The 17,443-nt window shown below is 40.3% G+C and overlaps 2 protein-coding genes across 3 annotated transcripts in view; one reads left to right on the forward strand and one right to left on the reverse strand.

Annotated features, from left to right (window-relative positions):
- Window positions 1-11,183, forward strand: part of epb41l4b (erythrocyte membrane protein band 4.1 like 4B) — a 29,101-nt gene extending 17,918 nt beyond the window's left edge. Inside the window, exons 17-23 of the mRNA XM_016283519.1 lie at window positions 6,791-6,900; window positions 7,001-7,084; window positions 8,007-8,071; window positions 8,196-8,291; window positions 8,390-8,513; window positions 10,481-10,572; window positions 11,096-11,183. Coding sequence (XP_016139005.1) covers window positions 6,791-6,900; window positions 7,001-7,084; window positions 8,007-8,071; window positions 8,196-8,291; window positions 8,390-8,513; window positions 10,481-10,572; window positions 11,096-11,159 — 635 coding nt within the window. The 3' untranslated portion in view covers window positions 11,160-11,183. The remainder of the gene's footprint in view (window positions 1-6,790; window positions 6,901-7,000; window positions 7,085-8,006; window positions 8,072-8,195; window positions 8,292-8,389; window positions 8,514-10,480; window positions 10,573-11,095) is intronic.
- Window positions 11,184-12,580: 1,397 nt separating this feature from the next.
- LOC107593677 (epithelial splicing regulatory protein 1) overlaps window positions 12,581-17,443 on the reverse strand; it is a 19,008-nt gene continuing 14,145 nt past the window's right edge. For both annotated transcript variants that reach the window (XM_016283520.1, XM_016283521.1), the window contains exons 14-15: window positions 17,104-17,275; window positions 12,581-13,883 (exon numbers count right to left, since the gene is read on the reverse strand). In XM_016283520.1, coding sequence (XP_016139006.1) covers window positions 13,773-13,883; window positions 17,104-17,275 — 283 coding nt within the window. In that variant the 3' untranslated portion in view covers window positions 12,581-13,772. The remainder of the gene's footprint in view (window positions 13,884-17,103; window positions 17,276-17,443) is intronic.

The following is a 17,443-nucleotide window of genomic DNA, read 5'->3' on the forward strand; positions in this document are numbered from 1 at the left end:
TGGGTATACCCTTCAATTCAGACGCAGACCCCCCCGTTTCAATGGTGTGGTGCAGTCTCTAACATTGCCTTGAAATGCCCTGGTTCTGAGATAAGAGGTATGCAGTCTGCTCGGAAAAGGAGCAATAGAGAGAGTCCCTCCGAGCGAGCTGGAGAGCGGGTTTTACAGCCGCTATTTTGTGGTACCCAAAAGAGATGTGGGACTCCGCCCGATTCTAGATCTCAGGCCCATCAACAGAGCGCTTCGCAAGCGTCCATTCAGGATGATAATGCTGAGACAGATCCTGGCGCAAATTCGGCCCGGGGACTGGTTTGCTTCCGTGGACTTTCGTACTTTCACATTCAGATAGCACCGCATCACAGACGCTTTCTGAGGTTTGCTTTCGAGGGCACAGTGTACCAATACTCTGTTCTCCCGTTCGTGCTGGCTTTGGACCCACGCACTTTCTCAAAGTGCATGGATGCAGCACTCTCCCCTCTCAGAGCGAGCGGGATGTGCATTCTCAACTATCTGGACGATTGGCTTATTTTAGCTCAGTCCCGGGATACGCTAGTCAGCCATATAGACACGCTGCTTCGTCACTTGGAGTCCCTAGGGCTTTGTGTCAACATGTAGAAGAGCATTCTCGCCCCGAGTCAGTCTATAACATATAACATCTGGGAGTGTGCTTCGACTCGGTGGAGATGAGAGCCCCACGTCACGCATTGTGGTCACGACAGACGCATCGACTTGCGGCTGGGGAGCAGTGTGCGAGGGCATGCTGGCATCGGGGCTGTGGTCAGAACCTCAGAGCCGGTGGTACATAAACCGCTTGGAGCTGGAAGCAGTGTTCTTAGAAAGCTGGAAGCTGTGTGGCTGCTTCGGGATATCAGAGGAGCTGAGCGCCCTGCATTCCCGTGTTCTCGACACACTCTCAGAGGCGCGGGCACCCTCCACAAGGCGCTTGTATGCTCTGAAATGGGGAGTGTTTGTGAAATGGTGCCGTGATGTTCATATCAACCCGGCTGCTTGTTCCGTGTCGGATATTCTGCGTTTTCTACAGTACAGACTGGATAGTGGATCTCTACCATTAACACTGAAAGTCTATGTGGCCTCTATTGCCTCGTTTCGTTCCCCGCTGGGCGGGCAATCGATCGGTAGGCACGCGCTGGTGGTGAGTCTTCTTAAGGGAGCGAGAAGATTGCATCCCCTGCATCCGCCTTCAGTCCCACCCTGGAACCTAGAGGTGGTGTTAAGAGCTCTTTCACAGCCACCATTCGAGACTTTAGCATCCGTTGATATGAATGAGCTATCTCTCAAAAGTGTACTTCTTCTTGCCCTCGTTTCGGCTAAGCGCATAGGGGATTTACATGCGTTTTCTGTGGACAGCGACTGTATTCACTTCGGACCCGGTGACTGCAGTGTCACTCTCCGGCTGAGACCGGGCTACGTGCCTAAATCACTATCTACCCCCTTCAGAGCGCAGACTGTTTCGCTGACCACCCTGTCTTGTGAGTCATCGATCTCGCGTGATACTGACGCTCAGACTTCGGTGTGCCCCGTCAGGGCTTTGAGGATTTACATTGACCGTTCGGCCAGCTTTCGGCAATCTGACCAGCTTTTCGTTTGCTACGGTGGTTGTGCGAAGGGCTGGGCCGTGTCAAAACAGAGACTTGCCCACTGGATTGTTGGCGCTATCATGGCTGCTTATACGAGCCAAGGTTTGGAATGCCCTTTGCACATTAGGGCCCACTCAACAAGAGCTATCGCCGCCTCCTGGGCGTGTTCGAGAGGTATGTCTATTCAAGATATATGCTTTGCAGGCGGCTGGTCTTCTCAGAATACCTTCGCCAGGTTTTACAAGCTGGACGTTCAGTCCTTAGCCTCCCAAGTGCTGTCGGTGAGTGACTGATTCACGTTTATGCTACCTCTATTCATGTGTGTTGCTGCCTCGCACAGTAGTTACTCTGCGCAGCCGTCTATGCTATTGTTGTTGTCTGCCCTGTACTCAGTGCAACTTCCTGTTATTCATGTCTGATTCCCTTCGTGCTACCATTATCATGTTATGTGTTATGCTGCTAAACACAGTTATGACTGTGCAGCCCCTTACAGTACTGTTGCTACTGCCCTGTTTTCAGCGCAGCATACGTTATTACTGACCAGATAGGCAAATTTCGTATACCTGGGCTTTAAACGCTCATTGGCTTATCTCCACCGATCAGCTGTGAGCCCGCCTAACAAGTGTCGCTATTGGTTGTGGGAATTGTGCGTTCTATCTTCGCTGAGTATGTGACTGGTTCAGGCTGCTCGTAGCCTCTCTCACGGCGGGATTGAATATCGTTCCCATAGTGGAGAAATGTCTCCGTGATGTCTTGTGAAAGCTCGAGAGGGAACGTCTCCGGTTACTATCGTAACCTCGATTCCCTGAGAGCGGAACAAGACAGCACGGAGGTCGCCGTGTTTGCTGCTTGACCAGCTAAGCAGCGTTCAGTATCAGATTCTGACGTAATTGTGAGTGCACCGCATTTTATACTGCCGCTCGAGCTCGTCAGTATTTGCATGCGATTTGCATACTTCGCAACAATTGGCCAGACATTTGAACTGGCGTTAGCCAATAGGACTTGAAGAAAGGTTGGAAGGGAAGGTGTTCCCATAACAGGGAAATGTCTCCGTGATGTCTCGTTCCTGCTCTCAGGGAACCGAGGTTACGATAGTAACCGGAGATGTTTTACAGTGTGAACAGATCTTTGTTCTGAACTGATCCGCATGCGCAAAAGAATGATACGAACAGGGTTTCCAGGTTTACACAACATAATCCGCCCAATTGCTTCTCAAAACTAGTCCAAAACTAGCACAACCATGTTCAGGGGAATAAATATCGCGTTAGTGGAGTCGCGTAGACCCACGAAGTTGAAAAACATCGCGCGCAACAGTGGAAAAGTAGCCTAATTTGGCAATACTTGCGCAGTGCGTGGTCATACGGAAGTAAACACGGAGGACATAAAGTAAGCAATTATGCGTTTATTTATAGTGTGATCTGCTACTGAATCCGGCGATCCGGCGAAAAGGCAATATTAAAAATAAAGACAAGGATGTGACAAAATACAGCTTTTTAAGCTTTTATGATACAAGCCCTCAAGCCCTCATTGTATATAGAGTTATCACTGTAATTCTTATGAGTTCTGACATATTACACTTCCACTGATTACCTTTCGCAACTGTCTTGATAACTTTGGGCATGTAAAAATCTTTGAAGGGTTTCCCGTCAGCGCGGAATTATGACGAATGATGACAAAAACAGATCCGAGTCACATGTGAGCAAAAAAGAAAAACGGATTTGGGCAACATTTGCCTGCAGTGTGAACGTAGCCTTAGTGATTCATGTATGGAGATAGAATGGTTGCATAATCCCAAATAAACAGATTATGATAAACAAATAAATGTAAAGAGATTAACAAAAATGAAACATATTGACAAATAAATAGAATGGGAATCCACAAATATCTATTTATGTCACAAACACAAACCTCCGGCCTCCGCTCACTCTAGCCCGCCGTGTGTAACGCTGTGTTTCGTTGTGAAAGCGAAACTACTTTGTTTGACCTTCCAAAAGAGGACACAACTAGAAATCAGTGGTTAAATTGTATTTACAACACTGTTCCAGTACAGTTCAACCCAAATATTCCAGTGTCCTGATCCTGGTAGAGTAGACTACAATGCCGGCTGTTCTGACTCACAGACTGTAAGTACGTTTTTTTATATTTAAAGAATTTGCCACTGACGATTCAAACAAGAGTTTTGAGCAGTGTAGAGTAGCGCTTGTAGTTTGTAATTTCTCCAATCACAAATGCAGACATGGTTTTACGTTTACGCGGCGCGATGCAATGCAACGCGTAAAAAGACAGTATAAGGGTGTACACGGTTGCCTTGAACCGAGCCCAAGCATGATTATCCCTCCTCCCTACTCCCCCACTGGGCTGCACTCACACTTGCACTAAACTCTCCAGGACGGTGCATGCTTACGTCATGTATGAGATAACGGAGAAAACCACTTTCACTAATATTCTGCGCTATTTCGCTAATATAATTAATAATAATTGTCATTATAAACCTAAATATACTTTGAATATACTGAATTAAATTTATTGAAAAGTGTAGTGTAGTAGTAGTAATAGAATATGTTTGTGGTCGTAATGATGACAGTAGCACACACAAAATAGTATCTGTTCTGCACTCCGGTGCGGTTAGCACTCACACTGCATGCGTACCGTGCCCGAGCCCAACCGAACCGTGCCCTAGCCCACCTCTTCCAAACGGGCCAGGGCCGGCTAAACGAACCGCGCCCGAGTTCTGGCCGCGGAGCGCTCGCACTAGTCAAACGAACCAGGCCGCTCGAGCTCGTCAGTATTTGCATGCGATTTGCATACTTCGCAACAATTGGCCAGACATTTGAACTGGCGTTAGCCAATAGGACTTGAAGAAAGGTTGGAAGGGAAGGTGTTCCCATAACAGGGAAATGTCTCCGTGATGTCTCGTTCCTGCTCTCAGGGAACCGAGGTTACGATAGTAACCGGAGATGTTTTACAGTGTGAACAGATCTTTGTTCTGAACTGATCCGCATGCGCAAAAGAATGATACGAACAGGGTTTCCAGGTTTACACAACATAATCCGCCCAATTGCTTCTCAAAACTAGTCCAAAACTAGCACAACCATGTTCAGGGGAATAAATATCGCGTTAGTGGAGTCGCGTAGACCCACGAAGTTGAAAAACATCGCGCGCAACAGTGGAAAAGTAGCCTAATTTGGCAATACTTGCGCAGTGCGTGGTCATACGGAAGTAAACACGGAGGACATAAAGTAAGCAATTATGCGTTTATTTATAGTGTGATCTGCTACTGAATCCGGCGAAATTATGTGCAGGCAATATTAAAAATAAAGACAAGGATGTGACAAAATACAGCTTTTTAAGCTTTTATGATACAAGCCCTCATGTTTTGTTTGTATATAGAGTTATCACTGTAATTCTTATGAGTTCTGACATATTACACTTCCACTGATTACCTTTCGCAACTGTCTTGATAACTTTGGGCATGTAAAAATCTTTGAAGGGTTTCCCGTCAGCGCGGAATTATGACGAATGATGACAAAAACAGATCCGAGTCACATGTGAGCAAAAAAGAAAAACGGATTTGGGCAACATTTGCCTGCAGTGTGAACGTAGCCTTAGTGATTCATGTATGGAGATAGAATGGTTGCATAATCCCAAATAAACAGATTATGATAAACAAATAAATGTAAAGAGATTAACAAAAATGAAACATATTGACAAATAAATAGAATGGGAATCCACAAATATCTATTTATGTCACAAACACAAACCTCCGGCCTCCGCTCACTCTAGCCCGCCGTGTGTAACGCTGTGTTTCGTTGTGAAAGCGAAACTACTTTGTTTGACCTTCCAAAAGAGGACACAACTAGAAATCAGTGGTTAAATTGTATTTACAACACTGTTCCAGTACAGTTCAACCCAAATATTCCAGTGTCCTGATCCTGGTAGAGTAGACTACAATGCCGGCTGTTCTGACTCACAGACTGTAAGTACGTTTTTTTATATTTAAAGAATTTGCCACTGACGATTCAAACAAGAGTTTTGAGCAGTGTAGAGTAGCGCTTGTAGTTTGTAATTTCTCCAATCACAAATGCAGACATGGTTTTACGTTTACGCGGCGCGATGCAATGCAACGCGTAAAAAGACAGTATAAGGGTGTACACGGTTGCCTTGAACCGAGCCCAAGCATGATTATCCCTCCTCCCTACTCCCCCACTGGGCTGCACTCACACTTGCACTAAACTCTCCAGGACGGTGCATGCTTACGTCATGTATGAGATAACGGAGAAAACCACTTTCACTAATATTCTGCGCTATTTCGCTAATATAATTAATAATAATTGTCATTATAAACCTAAATATACTTTGAATATACTGAATTAAATTTATTGAAAAGTGTAGTGTAGTAGTAGTAATAGAATATGTTTGTGGTCGTAATGATGACAGTAGCACACACAAAATAGTATCTGTTCTGCACTCCGGTGCGGTTAGCACTCACACTGCATGCGTACCGTGCCCGAGCCCAACCGAACCGTGCCCTAGCCCACCTCTTCCAAACGGGCCAGGGCCGGCTAAACGAACCGCGCCCGAGTTCTGGCCGCGGAGCGCTCGCACTAGTCAAACGAACCAGGCTTTGGGGGTCAAACCCGCTCGGGCACGGTTCAAAACGTATAGTGTGAGTACACCCTTAGTCATTATAATCCGTAAATTATGTCCCCACTGGATGCAACAAATGCCTCGTTTATAATGGATTTTAATGTTTTTGTCTCGTCGCTCCGGCCGGGACAGGGCATCACAATATGGTAAGGGGCGTAACATTTCCGTCACACGCTTGAGGTATTCGGCCAATCACAACGCACTGGATAGCTGGCCAATCAGAGCACACCTTGCTTTTCAGACCGATGAGCTTTGTAAAAATCGACGCGTTTCAGAAAGGTGGGGCATAGAGGAGAAACAATAATGTACAGTATGTGGAAAATAATGTGTTTTTTGAACCTTAAACCGCAGAAACACATTTCATTACACCAAATACACAAAATAATGGTCTTTTTAGCAACATCATACGACCCCTTTAAATATGCTGCTACCCTCACTAAGGTCTATTGGACTTTACTCTGGGAATGCCACTCTGCCAATCAAATTCGAGGAGTGAAACTAACTTGTAAAATTCAGATGTATGCTGATGTGCTTGTTTACATCAGAAGCTTGGGTCGTGTCTCCTGGGCTCCCGGATGAGTTTGATCGAGCTCTGCAAAACCAGCTAGAAGCAGAACCTGCAGCCTGGCCAGCCCTCCATATCAACATAGACATGGTCAGTTATGGAGATCACAGCCACCTGGAACATAAAGAAAATATTTTTATGGCTGTTTTATGCCATATGAATAAGTATTCAATTCCCTCTGTAACTACAGGCAGAGGGAAATCCACTTTCTGAGAAAAGTCTTCCTTCCTCCCCTGCAGTTTTACAGGAACAGCCGAAGAGCAACATCTCTAAAGTAACTGCTCTCACAGACAGACAACACAAACATGACACTCTATTCATAAAAGCTGATGCAAAGTTAATTTGTCTATTTATATATTTGCATCTAAAGTACCTGAAAAAACAGGTAATTCCAGCTAAATGTGGTCAAGTTTAAAGTTGCAATGAAATGGAAGTAGCAACATATTTTCTAACGAGTGATGCACATCGGACTGTAATAACTTAAAAAGAAAACAAGAAGGCAAGAAGACTAAATAACTGAAGACGTCGTTTTCACCAGAAGTTCAAATTATGACATTTTGATAAAACATTAAGAATTCTTTTTTTTTTTTTATGAAACACATACAGTACATAGATGAATCATTCACAATAATATCTAATATGCATTTATAAAATATAGGTCAATTTTCATTTCATGCTAAATTTAATGCTTAACCAGCTTGATTAGGTCTCCTGTTCCATAAGGTGGTCTAACAATCCTGAGGCTGACCAAGATCTACCAAGTTGACCTCAGCCATATCCAAAATAAGGTTTTCTGCAGTGATGCCATAGAAGAACCATTTTTCCTACGAACCCTTCAGTGAACAGTTCTTCAAATAACCATTTTTTGCTTAGTGTGAAGAACATTTTATTAATCTAAATGATCTTTTTGCACTTTAAAGAACCTTTTGTGCAATGGAAAGGTTCCATGGATGTTAAAGGTTCTTCATGGAACCATTAATACCAATAAAGAACCTTTATTTTAAAGGGTGTATAGCCTAAAACCAGTTTGACCAGCTAGGAACCACATAAAGCCACCTACCTTGTATTGGATTTGGGAAAAAGTGTCAAATACTATACAACTATACATGGGATAATTAAAAAAGTTACAGAATGAGGGCATGTGACAGTAGCAGTGAGATGATGCATAGCTTGTGCTCTGCTCTATCCTACTGTAGCGAGCCACCCAAAGTGATAGTGGAACCTCAAAGGGGAACTCTTCAAGTGGAGACCAAACAGACAGGTGAGAACAGCAGGGACCAGCTCTGGAAGTTAGTCCATGTCTCAAATGGTTTTCAAGCATCAGAAACCATCAAGCGTCTTTGTCTCTGTGCGTTACATTCACTGACTTCGGACTCCTATCTCAGGTATCCCAGCTCCTCACATGATTCAGGCTCAAGCAGTATGAACACAGAGAAGCCCAGAGTGGACCGGCGCAAACGACTTGTCAGACAGTTCAGCTTGTGAGTCACTAGGCAAAATACAGTGCTTATCTTCTGGAGCCTTTTAGATTTAACAATGTATATATTATATATATTTGTTTTATTTATTTGTCCTATAGTAACCATAGTGATGAAGATGACCTCCCTGAGGCACTTGCAGCCATCTCCTCCCAGTGCAATATGGAAAAATCCTCCTCAAACAGCTCCTTGGACAAACAGGTCCAACCACCCATATACCCACCGGTAAGATTCACTATGCCCGCTCGGGATGCAATCAAAATGTATTTTTCAATCAAAAAGTTTTCAGTTACTGAAGCCATAGTAGAAAGGCTCTGTTCGCAGTCTGCCTTGATTAATTTATTCCACAAGAGAAAATATCCAATAACAAATATCCAATTTCAGGGAGACATGGGAAATTATAATGAAGAAAAAACTTAATCAGTGCACCTTTAAAGGAATAGTACACTCAAAATTAAAATCCTGTAATCGTTCACTCACCCTCATGTTGTTCTAAACATGGTTGACTTCCTTTTTTTGTACTGAACACACACACACAAAAAGATGTTTTTGAAGAACATCGTGAAGCAGACATTTTTCAAAATATCTTGTGTTCCTCCTCAGAGGAAATGCAGTAAGTTAATTTTTTTGGTGAACTGTCCCTTTAAGTTAATGACGGTACTATTCTGAAAAGGGATCCATTTACACACACGATTCGTGTAGTAGCCTACATATTTACATAAGTGTGTGTGTTTGTTAAATTGAGAAATATAAAGGGGGAAACATATTGTCAGTTTGTTTGTCAATACATTCATGTATGTTCAAGTCCAGTACACAATCCGTGAACGATTTAGAAAGTGAAACTCGGTTTTTAAGTTGATTACGTTTAGCATTATGCATCCGCCTTTGGCCAGTTGTAGTCTGGTAGCGATGACGCGTATTCACCTCGAGTGGGAGTGGCGCTGTTCACGCGGTCGCGCGCTCCTGCTCCCTCCTCCACCGGCTATGCACCTTATTTTAATGTAATTAAAGCATTTTTAAGTAAAATGTGCTAAGCTTCCGGTGTCAGCCTCTTCCACTTATGTTAGCAGTACAACAATAATCATTATGCTGTTTGTACTATTTTAAAAGTATTTTTACTACTTTGTTTACTGCACTTTGTTCTTTTAGTTACCTATAGACCCATTCAGAGTAGACGTCACAGTTACGTCACTTGCAGCTGCGCGCGCAGAGTGGTTGTGGCGGGAAATGGGTCAAATCCATGAAATAAAAGAAAACAAATATATTTTGTGCCTTTTGATGTCAAGATCGGAATGCAAATAATTTTTTATAGAATACTGTCGTCAAAGACGCCATTTGAAGCTAAACGCAGACGTTTAAATGGACATACTATGGATGAAAACTGTTATGATTACTCTACTTTTAAAGCATAAATTCGATTTAAACAATAGGTCTACATAATATTCACATATGCTGTTCATAGGGGACGTATTGTATTAGCCCTACAGTTACAGCATGAACTATTATTTAAACCTTACTATTAACATTTTTACATAACATTTATTTTATCTCACAATTCTGACTTTTTTTCTCGCAAATGCAAGTTTATATCTCCTAATTTGGACTTTATAACTCGACTTAACTCAAAAATAGTGAGTTTGTCAAATCTGAGGGGGGGAAAGCCAGAAGAGCCGAGGGGAAAAGAGAGAACGACGAGTTGTTTTTCCTTATTAGAATTGTGAGATATAATCTCGGAATTGCGAGAATAAAGTCAGAATTTTGAAATATAAAATCAAATTGACCTTTTTTAAATTCTTTTATTCCATGGCTCCATAGTCTGCCACTTGAAAACCCGTCATTTTCTGCCTCCAGATAGACTCCGCCCACAACAAACGCTACCCGTTTCGGATCTGTAAGATTATCGCACTCTCTAACGTCAATTTCGTTGGTGACAAGCTCTTGTAATATGCGGAGAACATTTTGAAAATGACATCTAATCAATATCATTTATAATCTTTTTAAACCTAACTATTTTGTACCCTATCCGTGAAAATCTCTAGTCATAAAGGCTATTGTTTTTTATGTATAAATATATATATTTTTTTATATATATATATATATATATATATATATATATATATATATATATTACTTTAATCACTGGAGATACTACTGTATGTGACAATATACAGACCTTTTCTTCTTCTCCATAGCAGGATACGTCACATTTAGAATGTGACAACTCTCCACTGTTCTTTCCAAGTCCAGTACCTCGCCTGCTTCCATATGCTACACAGACAGAAAGGTAACACAAACACACACACACTGGTTTCCATGTTTTATGGGGACTTCCAATAGACGTAATGATTTTTATACTGTTCAAACTGTATTTTCTATCCCCTTACCCTAACCCTACTCCTCGCAGAAAACTTTTTTCTGATTTAAAATAATTTTTAGATTAAAAAAAAAAACTGAATTCTGTATGATTTATAAGCTGTTTTCCTCATGCGGACTAAAAATGTCCCCACAAGGTCAAAAATTAGTGGTATTACTATCCTTTGGCCACCATAAGTGAATACCAGGTACACTACACACACACACACACACACAGTCAGGCCCTTTCAAAGATCTTGAATTATTCCATTAAGATATAAGTAGATATATTTTCCTAATATATATCTGCCTTTCAATCTCTGATTATTCATATCTTTCTTTTGTTTTGTGTTTGTCTACTTTTCTTTCCATCTGTTGATGTGGGTCTTGATGTTTTTTCTCTGATTGTTCCCATCTTTCTTTCTGTTCGTCCGTCTGTCTTTGTATGTGTGAAGCTCTGAAGACCTGCGGATGGAGAGAGAGAAACTGCTGAGGGCTCTATTAATGACAGAACTCTGAGACAACATACACACACACACACACACTCACTCACTCACTCACTCACTCACACACACACACACACTGCTGACAGACCACAAAACCTACACAGACAAAAAGAGCCCTTAACTCAAAGCACTAATTTCACTGTTACACAGTATATGAACCTGAACAAACCTCTATGCTATAAGAGCTGTTTTAGCATTATGCTAATACCACACAGCAGTGTTTAAAGCGGTAACAGCAACATTTCTATGTTTATTGGCTTGTTCTGTTCATAGCATGGCATTGGCACTGTATAATCTGGTTAACTTTTAATAATTCTTTAAACTTTCCCAGTGTTTTATAATCTATGGTTTCCTGAAGTTAAGGGGGCGGAGTTTATTTAAACTAGTCAGGCTTCGCTTAAAACTGTCAATGTATAAACCTACTGTATTTGGCTATGTTCGCAATAGAATAGAATACTACTATACTACGCATACTGTTTCTGTAGTATGCAGTATGTATACTGTGCACAGTATGTAAAATACCGGGATGAATGTATGGTATACTGCAGAACACACCTGGGACACTATATCCCACAATGCAATGCGTTCAAACGTCTGCTTAAAATGTGACGTGAACTCGTTTTTTCATTCACTACTTAATTGAACAGATCAAATGACATGTTTGCATATTTTGAACATATTTGAAAAATAGAACATTTAAAAAATTGGATAAAATTATTATTATTTTTTTCTGAAGCAATTAGCGCCACTTAAGCTGAAAGCATAATGGGGTCATGCAACTATTGTACTAATGTTTAAAACGTGCCCATATATTGTACTGCATCATATTCTATTTTTAGACAGTGTATATATAGTGTATATTTCGCAGTATGCAAATCTGTATTTTATTCTGAACATGTGCTTAAATGTCTTGCAAAGTTAAAGGTTTCTAATATATATTTTGTGAAGAATTTTAATGCTATCCATAATATACATTTTCATATGAAACTGCAGTTTTATACAACAACCTCTTTTATCTCTCTTGTAAAATAAAAACAAAGACATTTTCCGGAAGTGCGATGAGCAGAGATCAAGTTTTGATGCTTACATTGCCCACTAGAGGGCATTAAATATGCATTTCAAGTTTGCCTTCTAGAAGTAGATCTGGAGCAACAAAATGAAATGTAAACTTTTTATTTTCTTGTTTACAACTTGATTATCATAAGGGAGAGCAACTCCAGTGTTAATATTTTGATAGGACAACACTTACTGAAATAAAATCTATTTAATGTAGCTCAATCACTTCTCACTTTTTTTTTTAGGTGTGTAAATGCAAATACGTATAATCAGTCAGTCACTCAATCCCTTAGAAACGTTGTTAAATTTTCCTTTATTTTAAATTATTATAAAATATCAAAATAAAACAATACTTTCTCCAAACAGCCAAATTCTTGATTTCTCTTTTCTACATATGTTTATGAATTAATATGATGGTAACAGATCGGGAACATGAAAGAGTAGTGCTTTTACTTAACTACTGCCTGTTGGCATATGCGGGTATAAATCACACGGACTATTTCACTGTCATACACTTTACTCCTACTTCTCATAAAAGCCTAAACATGCAAATTACTCCTAGTATTTTTTTAAAAGCACAGAATATAATAAACGAGGCACACTGGCATAAACAAACAGGAGGGTACTAATGGGATACAGCTGCAGGTAACAAATAAACCTGTTCACATTCCAGCAGATGCACACAAACACTCTCCTTAATACACAGACAATGGGTGAAATTACACCTGTGTGCATTACAGCAGGCCCGAAACACTCTCTGAGTGCAGTATTTAAACACACATGCATTGACTTTTGGTAAAACACACACACACACACAGGTTGGTTACATCATCTACTACACATGTACACAACAACAAGCACATTTATCTATAGAATTTTGTAAATTGATTGGTACGGACAATACATATTTTTCTTAGGCATGACACAGATACACAGATATAAAGCACAAAGTTGTTCCTGATTCTGTTTCTGAGCTATTTTTGGCGAAATGACTTAAAAGAACTACATGTTGCAGACATCCACAAACTACACTGTGCGTGTTGTAAGAATTTGGCGAATCTTGTAAACATGTTAGAACAGCTAGCTCTATGAACTTCATGCAAATTAAAACCTTCAAAGAAAAAAAAAAAAAGCTTGAGTATGTCTCTACGCATTTACACACACTCACGGTAGAGTCACATCAACAGGGAGGCACTGACACACACATACACACACACACACACACACACTTTTTCTGGTCCTTTGGCTTAAATTTATGGTATCAGTGAAAGTTTGCCTCTGATTCGACAGGTTTAATGTTTAAACCCTGGTTTGAAAAGCTATTTCCTGAGTGAACATCATTGCATGTGCATGGACACGAACATACAAACTTATAAACTCACACAACAAACCTTTTGAGTAGAATATTAGCTCTAATGCTTAAAAAACAATGTGCAATATACATTAAATGTCAAAATACATAGAATTATTTTTTAAATTCTTATATAAATAGCATAAATGGCATAATCTGCTTTGTATTGAGGGGTTTGCCGAAACCACCGCAAGGGTGTGGCCTCGTCAATAGTTTGGCTTAAAGCAACTGCAAGTCAAGATAGGCTCCACCTCCTAGAGTCTGGTCTCCAATAGGCTGCTTGGCTGATAGCATAGAAGGAAGAGTTACCAAAGCGTCGCTGTTGCCAGGCTAAAGGAGACAGAAAGAAATTACATTTACTCAAGAAACATGCTTATGCCTCATTATTTGTAACAAGCCCCACCTCAAATGAGTGACAGCTTTCCTACTGACTAACTAGCAAACTGCCTGAGGCGAATGTACAGCCTGCATGGGAAAGACGCACATTGTAGGTGTGCATGGCAGGAGTCACAACTGTTTTTAGAATGGGTTCATTAGCCCATTAGGCAGCCTAATAGAATGTTTCACTCCTGTGGTGTTGATTATTTAGTGTAATATTCTGTATAATGCATAATACTATCAAGTACATACTATAGCAATAATTACTGCAGTTTTAATATAGCAAAAGATATTTTCAACACTTATATACTTTGGGTGAAACCCTTCACACCCTTAACTCAAAGCAAGAATGTTAAGAAGACTGACACACCCTAGTTTATTCAGAATGCAGAGGGTCTCCTTCCCTTATTAAAAATTAAATATAAAATGTATTATTTATAGTAATTATACACACACACATACAGGTGCATCTCAATCAATTAGAATGTCGTGGACAGCTTTATTTTTCCCCCCTGTAGATTAAAATGTGTCCCGGTTAATTTCATGTTTTCTGAGTAAAAAATCCGAAAACAATTGATTTTTACCATGATTTATAAAAGAATGTCATTCATTGTAACAATAATAAATATACCAAAAAAATCTTATCGGGCATGTTTCATTTTTACATAAATATTTCTGTTATGCTGAATGACGATGGAACATTATATCACCATATTTTGACATTTTCTTTTCACAAAAGATATTTGAAACCAAGTTTACTTGCATTTAATATGCTTTCTTTGTATAAAAAAAATCACTTTTGTAAATTTAATTTGATGCGGACACCAAAATGAGACGCCTCGTCTTTGACCCATATACATATTTGTTTAAATGTATTTAAAATTTTTAATATGTACAGTGGGTATAGAAAATAAACACCCCCTTTAAAATAACCACATATTGTTGCTTTGCAGCCTGAAATGAAGACAAACACAGTTTTTGTTTTATTGAGTATTTACTCAGTAAAACCTAGAACATCCAAGTGAAAGATAAAACACCAACATGTCAGAAAAAAAGTTGGAAAAAGGATCACCCCTTTGTGTCAGTATTTTGTTGAACCACCTTTTGCTTTATTTACAGCCTATAGTCTGTTGGGATATGTCTCTACTAACTTTGCACATCTGGACTTTGCAATATTAACCCACTCCTCTTTGCAGAACTGCTCAAATTCAGTTAAATTTGATGGTGACCGTTTGTGGACTGGGGTTTAAGTCTGGGCTCTGACTAGGCCAGGGGTAGGCAAGTTCGGTCCTAGAGAGCCACATCCTACAGAGTTCAGCTCCAACCCTAATCAAACACACCTGAACAAGCTAATCAATGTCTTCAGGATTACTAAGACTATAGGCAGGTGAGTTTTGTTTTCAGGGTTGGAGCTGAACTCTGCAGGACTGCAGCTCTCTCGGATCGAACTTGCCTACCCCTGGGCTAGGCCATGCAAGGACATTCAGCTTTTCTCCTTCAACCACTGTGTGCTCAGTTTTGCGGTGTGCTTTGGGTCATTGTCATGTTGGAAGGTAAACCTTCTTCCCATTGACAACTTTCTGGCAGAGGGCAGCATTTTTTCCTCAAGAATTTGATATTTTACCCCATCCATATTTCCTTCTATCCTGACAAGTGCTCCAGCCCCTGCTGCAGAGAAACCCCCCATAACAGGATATTACCATCTCCATGTTTTACTGTAGGAATGCTGTTATTTGACATCGCATTTGGTGTTGAGGCCAAATAATTACATTTTAGTCTAATCTGCTTCAGAATCTTCAAGTTGCGTTTTGGCAAAGCTCGGTCATGACTGCATGTGGCCTTTCTTGAGGAGTGGCTTTTTTCTTGCAACCCTCCCATACAAGCCACATTTGTGGAGAATTTGTGATTCTCCAGTTTCCTCCTGACTCTTTCATCCAGTTTGGAGTGACGGCCTGATCCAGGGAGGGTCTGTGTTGTACCAAATACCTTCCATGTCTTAATAATAGACTTCACTGTGCTTCTAGGCATTGATAAAGCTTTTGAAAAAATGTTTGTATCCATCTCCTGACTTGTGCCTGTCCACAACTTTCTCCCAGAGATCTTTTGACAGTGCCTTGCCACCTATAGTTGAGCATTTGCTTCAGTTGTACTACCAAGGACTGAAATGCTCCAGGAAAACTCTTTTCATGCTGAGCTAATCAAAATGACCACAGTTGATCACAGTTGAAAGTCAAATGGCTTTGTGTGCCATTGAGAAGATGATTAGCAACACCTGATTGAATTTACAAATCATTTTTATGAGGTGGGTGATCCTTTTTCCAACTCCGTGATTCGGTTTTCTTTTCTTTTTTTTGACATGCTGGTGTTTTATATTTCACTTGGATGTTATAAGTTGCACTGAGTAAATACATCTGGATAAAACCTGTGTCCGCCTTCATTTCAGGCTGCAAAGCAACAAAATGTGATTTTAAAGGGGGTGATTATTTTCTATACCCACTGTGTATATATATACACACACACACATATATACATATATATATATATATATATATATATATATATATATATATTTGTGCAATATATACAAGTATTCCTTGTGTGTATTATTATTTATGTATGAAGATTACTTTTGTCTGATCTAGAATACTAACACTGGGCTCCTACAGCAATGGAACGGAAAACCAGTAGTCAAGTTAGAGCAGGCCAATGCACTGCACCTTAGCTCGGTGTGTGTGTGTGTGTGTGTGTGTCTTTGAGGGAATTCAGACCAGAGGAACCTGTTTAGCTCATCGAGGGGGTGTGACAATGCAACTATGCGGTCCTGTTACTCAAACCCACTACAGCATCTAAATCTTCAATGCTGAGCACCGCAGGGCAAAGACACACCTTAATGTTTCCTACAATCCAGCCCTGCCTATAAACACACACACTGAGTTTCTGATGCGGAACAAACTAGGACTTGTATTTGGATCAGTGGCACTCAATAACATTGTGAAACTGGTTGCTAATATATTTAAATTCTACAGAGGCCAGCAGTGAACTGTAAATTATTTAGTTACTTTCTATTTTGTAGGAAGTCAACTAAAATAATGAGAGAAATGGCATGAAAGAAGAGTCTCTTCCTAACTCACATTGATATTATAATACAGTCATGGGTATATTTTAAACTCACCTGATATCCATGTACCATGCTGAGGATTTCTTTAATCCCGCTATTATAAGCATGGGAAGGGGCGTGGCCTTGCATTCGTATCAGTGCTGTGGGTGGGGCTGAGAGGACTGAGCCTGCTGAAGGGGTGTGGCCAGTAGGGAAGTAGCTGATATTAGGGGGGGAGCCAGGTGGGCTGTTAGTATGAAAACAGACATGGATCAAATTTATGAAAAACTAAAACAAAAAAGGTAAATAAGTCAAAACATTCATATATATGTATTTTGTGTGTGTGTGTGTGTGTGTGTGTGTGTGTGTATATATATATATATATATATATATATATATATATATTCTTGTGTCT

This window comes from Sinocyclocheilus grahami, unplaced genomic scaffold, assembly GCF_001515645.1.
Source record: "Sinocyclocheilus grahami isolate Dianchi unplaced genomic scaffold, SAMN03320097.WGS_v1.1 scaffold175.1, whole genome shotgun sequence".
NCBI classification, from domain to species: Eukaryota; Metazoa; Chordata; class Actinopteri; order Cypriniformes; family Cyprinidae; genus Sinocyclocheilus; species Sinocyclocheilus grahami.